This window comes from Echinops telfairi, unplaced genomic scaffold (assembly GCF_000313985.2).
Source record: "Echinops telfairi isolate 266 unplaced genomic scaffold, ASM31398v2 ScPeMD7_9;HRSCAF=40, whole genome shotgun sequence".
Lineage (NCBI taxonomy): Eukaryota > Metazoa > Chordata > Mammalia > Afrosoricida > Tenrecidae > Echinops > Echinops telfairi.
In genome coordinates, this window is record NW_022103906.1 from 4354966 (window position 1) to 4363929 (window position 8964).

An 8964-nucleotide genomic window follows, 5' to 3' on the forward strand; every position below is an offset into this window, starting at 1 on the left:
ATAAATGGAGAGAATATTGAAATTTTCTTGGATTTCATTTTACATGGATCCACAGTCAACAGACATGGAAGCAATAGTCAAGAATTCAAGCGACCTAGTGCAGCCAGCAAACCTTTTTCAGAAGATCTCTTTATACTATTAAAAAGCAAAGATGACAATTTGAAGAATAGGGTGTCTCGACCCAAGTCCTATTTTAAATTCTTTTCATATATATGTGAAAGCTGGGCAGTGAATGAGGAAGACAAGAAGAATTGATGCCTTTGAATTACTGTATTGGCAAATAATATTAACTGCGCGTGTACCATGAATTTCTAAAAGAATCAATCTGTTTTGGAAGCAGCACAGCCAGCGTGCTCCTTGGAAACAAGGATGGTGAGCTCTGTCTCACCGCGTTGAGACACTTAATTCAGAGGTGACCTCGCCTATTTGTCTGTGGTCACACATTGTGCGACCCTTACTTCTCATAATCAGTAACTGTAAAGCCAGATTGCCCCCATGACTTGTGCAGGCTGTGGTTTCATGTTTCCTAGCAGTGCAAAGTAGGATGTACCCAGAGACTGAGACTAGCCAACCCGGGAGCAGCAAGAAAAGCCCAAACGCCAAGGGGAGGACTAACCAGCCAGCTCAGGAACTACACACAAAGGACCAACCTACCTCAAGGAGCCAATAGGTGGGCCGCCTTGTGTTTGATCTCCTTCCATTGAAAGGGAAATCGCTCCAGGTCCCTAACATAAGAATATACAAGGAAATAGACCATAAAAATGCAACTTCGTGAATATGAAGACAAGGGAAATTAGGGCGGAAGGAAGTCACTTGGAAGGAAAGAACACCTATTGAGGATTGGGGTTCAAAAGATTTTTTTTTGGAAGAATGCTCACATGTTAACTAGGAGAACTTGGTAGAAGTGATTCTGGACAATATGTGTGAAAGTCCCTAGGGAAGAACAATTAAACAAGTTCCCAGGAAGTGAGGGGTATACCTTCTTGGAGTCTAGAATGCTGGATCTAAATAGAAGCCAATGGTAATGTTGTTTATCTCAAAAGGAATGGGGAGCGGTTAATGGGTTTAACACCGAGGACCAAAGTTTACATCATAGAATGATTACTCTGGCTCAAGAACACTTTGTTTCTCCGTGGTTCTGGATTTCATTTGTATTTATAATTAAATGCACATTTATGTGAATATTTATCACTGAAATTGCTGTTTTGTTTTTTAGGGTTTAGTGTTACTACTTTATTAGCTTATGTTGTTTTTCCTAGTCCAATGATCGAGATTAATTTCATGGGAATTATTATTAATTATAATTATCATGATCCAGCCTGGTCTAGCAAGTTTCTAAAGTTTTATATATACATATATATTTCCATTTCTGTATGTATGTGGATTTCGTTTTAATTTTCCCACTTTTCTTGATGCAGTTTTCCTAATTTAGATCACTGTTCATCATGTCATTGAAGTTTTCCTTATTAGTTAATGAGAATATACTTCCTTTGTGTAAAGAAATCCCTGCAATATGTAAAAAGTCATTTATATCTTGTATTTTTAGTAATTTGTCTTTTTCCTTTTATTAAGCTTCTTAGAGGAAAGCACATTTGTAAAGATTTGCATATAGTCTTGACATTTTCCTATTTTCTGTGCACTTTCAGTGCACACAGCCTTTCTATTTATGTCGTGTCCTTGTTTGAGTTTAGCACGTGGTGACCTTCTGAAAGGCTCCTTGAGTGCCTAGCTGACTTCTGTCGTGATTCTCGGGACATTAAGGTCGTCACCCATCCTCTCTGCCAGCCTTGCTGTCTCTGTACACCGTGCTATGTAGTGATGAATTCTTGTGTCATCCGTAACCGTGGTTTTGCTTTCTCTGTGGACCTAAGAAAGAATTGGTAGATGTGGTTTTACGTTTCTTCCTGACTGACCTTCTGTGGGCAGACACATCAGGTAAAACAGCGAAAAGGACAATTGTCAGTAACATAGTGTCATTGCCAGTGGGAGGACTGGTCCCTCTGGACGCCTCCCATGATTGCAGAGAGCAAAGCTGCTTCTCAGCCCCACGCCTTGATGCCAAGCCTTGGACTTTTTTTTTTTAATCATTTTATTAGGGGCTCATAGAACTCTTATCACAATCCATACATACATCAATTGTGTAAAGCGCATTTGTATTCATTGCCCTCATCATTTTCAAAACATTTCCTCTCCACTTAAGCCCCCAGCATTAGGTCCTCATTTTCCCCTCCCTCCACACTCCCCCCTCCCTCATGAGCCCTTGATAATTCATAAATTATTATTTTGTCATATCTTGCCCTGTCCAACGTCTCCCTTCACCCACTTTTCGGTTGTCCGTCCCCCAGGGAGGAGGTCACATATAGTTCCTTGTAATCGGTTCCCTCTTTCCTACCCACTCTTCCTCTACTCTCCCAGTATCGCCACTCACACCACTGGTCCTGTAGGGATCATCCTCCATGGATTCCCTGTATTTCCAGTTCCTATCTGTACCTGTGTACATCCTCTGCTTGCAAGGTAGAATTCAAGTCATGATAGTGGGAGTGGGGAGGAAACATTTAGGAACTAGAGAAAAGTTGTATTTTTTATCTTTGCTACGTCGCACCCTGACTGACTCGTCTCCTCCCCGAGACCCCTCTGTAAGGGGATCTCCAGTGGCCTACTAATGGGCTTTGGGTCTCTACTCCGCACTGCCCCCATCATTCACTCTGGTAAGATTTTTTTGTTCTGATGATGCCTTTTATATCTGATCCCTTTGACACCTTGCATAGGCTGGTGTGCTTCTTCCATGTGGGCTTTGTTGCTTCTGAGCTTGATGGCCGCTTGATTACCTTCAAGCCTTTAAGACCCCAGACGCTATACTTTTTGATAGCCAGGCACCATCAGCTTTCTTCGCCACATTTGCTTATGCACCCATTTGTCTTCAGTGATCCGTTCAACACCTCGTGATCACATAGGCTGATATGTTCTTCCATGTGGGCTTTGTTGCTTCTGAGCTAGATGGCCGCTTGTTTACCTTCAAGCTCTTAAGATCCCAGATGCTATATCTTTTGATAGCCAGGCACCATCAGCTTTCTTCACCACATTTGCTTATTCACCTGCTTTGTCTTCAGCGGTTGGGACTTTTTTTTTTTTTTTAAGGGAAGAATGAAATGGAAATTCTGTAGAAAACCTCTAGATTTTTCAATGTTGTTTCACATTTTTATTAGCATGTGCAATTGAAAGCAACTACAACTTGAAGCTGGCTATGGTGTGGACAGCCTTTTTTGGAACTGTGGTCTGGAGCTAACATACCTAAGGAGACGCTGTCCTGAGAGGGGCAATCCGTTGTCTCAAATGCACAGTCGTTCATGTTTTCATGTCTTATGCTGCACTCTTTGCCCCATCTTGGAAGGTTCTGAGATGAGAGTACAAGCTCAGTGTATGTGGAAAGAAGAGCTTTAAAGAAACCTCACTGCTACTGAGTAGATTCAGACTCATAGCAACAGACTCGGTCCTATAGGACCGAGGAGAGCTGCCCCTGTGGATTTCTGAGGCTGTACATCTTTAGATGAGTAGAAAGCCTCATTTTCCTCCCAAGGGGCATCTGGTGATTTTGAACTGCTGGCCTTTCAGATCACAGCCCCAAAGTATGACCCACTAAGCCAGCAGGGCATATCTTAAGAAAACAAAGTTCAGTTAAGAGTTCACCCATAACCAAAAGAAAATCTCTGAAGTAGGTCATCCCATTGGTGTTTGTTTTGTTTTGTTTTATTTTTCCCTCCTTGAGTTCTTGAGTCAAAGTTATATGCAATATCAGCCTGCCGGTGCTGGCAATGGGATACGAGACAATGCTCCAAGGATCCTGAGACTACACGTTACAGGGAGGATTGTGAACCAGGAGTCAGAAAAACCTAGATTTTCTTGCCACACCCTACACTTATGAACACTGTGAACCTTGGAGAAAATAATATTTCGTATCCCCTTTATTCCTCTCATAAAATGGAGATTACGGTGCTTTAGAGGTTATTGTGACTACCAAATTAGATGATGTGCGCTTAACTATGTAATGTTACATAGGTCCCAATTATCAGTGGAAGGCAGGGCAATGTCATTTGTGGCTAACAATTGTACTACGTCATTCTTTAGCCTAATTACAGTATAACAACCTCCGTTAAAATTGAATAGTATTATAAAAGTGTGCCATGAAATTGAAAACTTGCATCCTTGCCTTTTAGTATGCCTGAGCTTAAAACAGTTATTCGTAAGCTGTTTTTTTATTAAAGGATTCAGTGCTCTAAATACAGAACAGTTCTATTAGAAGTAAAGGTAGACCTGTTCTCTTCCTTGAATACCTAAGTATTTCTATTTGATTAGGAGGTGAAAGGTGCTAGGGGATTAGTAATTTAGAGCATCGTGGGCTAATTGATGTTTGGTTTGATAATTGAAGAGTTTGTTTTAATTATACATAAACTAATTATATCAATCTGTTACTTTTTGAAATGCATTAACTCTTACTTTGAATAATTTTTTCATTGAAGCCCAGGATGTCTATGGACTCAGACTTTTAATATGAATCCTGATAAATCTTATCAGTAGCTCTTTAAAAAAAATGTCAAACCAAAAAATTTGATCACTTCCTTTGCTATAAGAGGATTTCCTTGGTAGTGCAAATGGATAAGTATTTGACTACTAGCCCAAAGGTTAGTGGTTTGAGCCCACCCAGAGGTGCCTCACAAGACCGGCCTGGTGATCTGCTTCTGTACGCTTACAGCTCTGAAAACTACACTGGCAGGTCTCCTCGCTGTCCACAGGGTTGACATGAGTCAGAATTAATTAAAAGGGACCTAAAATAGCAATGCTGCCCAGAAGAGAGAGAAAGTTCATCCAAAAGCAGACATTCCTTTTTCCTTGGTTTTGATTGTTTTTAGTGTATATTTTCAGTGAAGATTACTACATCATCTTGTTTTCTTGTAATATAGTATGGATCAAGGGATATATTACCATAGAAGAACAAAATGAGAGAATTTAAACATTTGCCCAATTATTTTGGGCATTTGCCCAATTATATGGATCCAGTTTATTTATTATAAGTGAATCATATTATGCTTCATAATATAATTCTATGAATTCATTTATATATTATAAATCATATGTTATTACAAACAATGTTATCTACTGGGCACCTGTGGGCTAGGTACCATGCTTAGCTTTTTACAAACATTTTCTCATAATTCTCATAACCTTGGAGGCTGGTGGTAGTAGCATGCCCATTTTTAACCCATAAGGAAACTGAAAATTATGCTAAGGAATTTGACCAGGACACATATTAAGTGATTGAACTGGCATCAAACCTGCTCCCTTATTGTGCCTCGACTCAAGTACTCCCTTAACACAAGAATACTTTGTTCTAGCAATCCGACATTCTATGATGCTCACCTTCCTGACACAATCACTGAAGACAAAATGGGTGCATAAGCAATTGTGGTAAATAAAGCTGATGGTGCCTGGCTATCAAAAGATACAGTGTCTGGGGTCTTAAAGGCTAGAAGATAAACAAGCAGCCATCTAGCTGAGAAGCAACAAAGCCCACATGGAAGAAGCACACTGGGGGGTGTGATCGTGAGGTGTCAATGGGATCAGGTATCAGGCATTTAAGACCCAGAACAAAACCATACCCAAGGTGAATGAAGTGGAGACCCAAGGCCCATCTGTAGACAATTGGACATCCCCTCACAGTGGGGTTATGGGGAAGAGATGAGCCAGTCAGGGTGCAGTATAGCACCAACAAAACACACAATTTTTCTCTAGTTCTTTGGTGCTTCCTTCACCCCACGATCATGACCTCAATTCTACCTTACAGAGCAGAGCATGCACACTGCTACAGATAAGAACCCACAACACAGGGAATCCAGGATTCCCTCAGGGCCAACAATGAGAATAGAAATACCAGGAGGATTAGGGGAAGGTGGGGGCATGGGGGTTGGGAAGAATGGGAGAATCAATAACAAGGATCAATCCAGAACCCCTTCCCTGGGGGACGAATAATGGAAAAATGGGTTAGGGGCGATGGAGGACGTTGATAGATATGGAAATTATATAACTTATCAAGGGCTTGGGAGGGGGGAGGGAGAAGAAATGGAGAGCTGATATCGGGCTTAAGTGGGAAGAGAATGCTTTGAAAATGATGAGGGCGGCATATGTGCAAATGTGCTTGACACAATGGATGAATATATGGATTGTGGTAAGAGATCTAAGAGCCCCCAATAAAAGTATTTTTTTAAAAACCTGGTCCCTAGTGATAATAATTTATATGGTGCTTCATTACTATGCTTCATTACTATGCTAATTTGCCTTGTTGACATGGTGTTAATTCGTAGAACACTAGCACATTCACAATGAAGCATATGCACCAATATTGGAAGTGATCTGTTGATTGTCTATTCATGAATGTGATCTGAGACCCTTTACGTTTGCCCCTGACCAACCTAGATACTTTAATTGACTATAACTAAAAGAAACATTTCCTTTTAAGATGGATCCTGGAATGCTGAACCTCAGAAAGTGATTCAATTAGGGATCCTTCCAGTTAGAAGCCTACTGCTGATGGAGGATTCACTCTGGGCAGCTTCTGGGGGACAAGTTTTCATCATCAGTATCGAGACCCTTTCCATAGAGGTAAGCTATTTTAAGTGACAACACAGTGTGGGAAAGTTGCCTTATCAAAAATTCTTCCAATTCATTTCCAGCGCTGAAAGTCAAAGTCAGATCTGCGACTCTGCGTTCTTGAGAACTCAGGCAGCCTCTTGCTTGTAGCCATGTGCTGAAATCAAACGTCTACATTTTGTTTAGAAAGAAAGATTCACTAGAACATTCAAGTAACCATTTTCTAATCATGCATCCATGGGAATTTTTGTTCAATGTTTACCTGTGAACAGAAAATTTAAAATACATATTCATGCACATATGTGAACACATGGACGTCTCTATAACTGTGTGTGCATCCCGGTATGTGGAATGTTGTTGTTAGGTGCCATCTAGTTGGTTCCAACCCATAGCAACCCTGTGTGCAACAGAATGAAACATTGCCGGTCCTGCGCCATCCTCACAGTTGTTCCTGTGCTTGAGCCCATTCTTGAAGCCACTGTGCTAGTCCATCTCTTGATGTGCTTCCTCTTTTTTTGCTGTCCCTCCATTTTACCAAGCATGCGGTCCTTCTGCTGGGACTGGTCTCTCTTGACAGTATAGCCAAAGTATGTAGGACCAGGGGTCCATCCTCCGGCATTATCTCTGATAATGTTCTGTTCCCATTCATTAGGCTTTCAGTGTCTGGCAGTGTTTCGAAGCTACACTTCAGGTTTTCAGCAGCTTCTCCCTACAAACTGGGTAGCTGAGTCCCTCTGTCTGTTCTCAGGCTGGAAGCTCCACTGCAACCTGCTCACTTTGGGGGTCCCTGCTGACATTTGAAACACCAGTGTCATAGCAGCGCACAAACCACCGCAGTACCGCAACCTGACAGATGAGTGGTGGACCTGGACTACAGGCATCAAATTCAAACAAGCATTTTAAATTGTAGGATATGGAATGACAATAGAGTAATACTAAGTGGACACTGGTGTAATCTTAGACTTGGGAGGAACTCAGGGTGTGTATCAGGATAGTGACAGCTCAGGAGATTAAGTTCTTGTTAGGATCACAAAGTTACACACGTGTGGACAAAGTTGCATATTGAATTATAGTCTCTTACCTGGAAGTCAAAAGCTCTTTCTATTGGACATCAGATAGTTTGTTGGTTTGGGGTTTTGTTTGTTTCTTTGTTTGTTGGTCTTTTACTTATTTTAGTAGCCTGCTCAGCCTCCCCATTGAAGAGCCTGCAGAGGACTGTCCACTGGACAGACACTGTCTATCTGGTCACATGTGACTCCTCACAATGAGGGGAATTAACTGTCATTTTCAAAACTTCAGAGTTTAAGATAAAAGTATTTTAAATTACTTTTGCCCAATATTTTTTGTAGTAAGGTTTTGGTTCTACTTTTATCCATCTGATACTTATTGTTTTATGCACCCTTAGAGAAAGAAATGTTCAATCATGCCTTGGGCAAAGTGTTAATAAATTTAATAAATGACAGCATTATGCAGAATATTTTTTATCAATGCTGTAAATAACTTCTGATGTTTTCTTTTCCTTTCCATACCATCAAGAACAGCATCTTCCTAATTATGTATTTAGAAGGCAAGGTTCAAATCCTTACCCAGCTAGTTACTACAGAATGATCATGGGTAAACCAATGAACTGAGCCTCAATTATTTGACTTAGAAACTTAGAATCAGTCTTATCTCTCAGGTTATTTTGTAGGTAAAATACTAAAGAAATTTATGTAACAAAGAGCACTTCAATTGAGATTGTTATATATCAATGGAATGAATTATGAATAAAATAACAATATCCAGGACATCACTTTTTAATTTATAAGGTAATACATTTGCTTTCTTCACAGAGGGGGAATAATCATATAACAGCCTTTCTTTAAAACATTTCTCCAAGAACAATACATTATTTTTGTCATAAATTAATATCCAAACTCTAATTTGATTTATATATATATACATATATATATACATATATATATATATGTGATTCAGGACTAACAAAATTTTCCCAAAGTGTGACATTATTATAATCAAAATGTTATATCCACATGTCCTAAATAATTTATATCCTGGAATTCTTGAAGACCCAGAGAAAATTCTTATGTTTGGAACCAAATGTACCGTAAGTCCCCTTCCTCCGTATTTTCAGTACAGCGTAAATACATTTATATAGAGTACAGTGAACCCTTGCCACTTCGCGCTTCGACTTCCGCGGCTTCACTCTATCGCGGTTTTTGCATAACAGCGCATGCTCTGTCATTACTGCCACTGATTGGCTCATACTGTACACGCTTCTGTCTGCTTCACTACGTATCGGAGCTACATATCAGATGCATT

General features: G+C 40.2%; 1 protein-coding gene across 7 annotated transcripts in view; it reads left to right on the forward strand.

Moving 5' to 3' along the window:
• The window catches only part of ARHGEF10 (Rho guanine nucleotide exchange factor 10), a 231747-nt gene that overhangs the window by 189777 nt on the left and 33006 nt on the right, over positions 1-8964 (forward strand). For all 7 annotated transcript variants that reach the window (XM_004707747.2, XM_045286716.1, XM_045286714.1 and 4 more), the window contains one exon: positions 6512-6654. In XM_004707747.2, coding sequence (XP_004707804.2) covers positions 6512-6654 — 143 coding nt within the window. The remainder of the gene's footprint in view (positions 1-6511; positions 6655-8964) is intronic.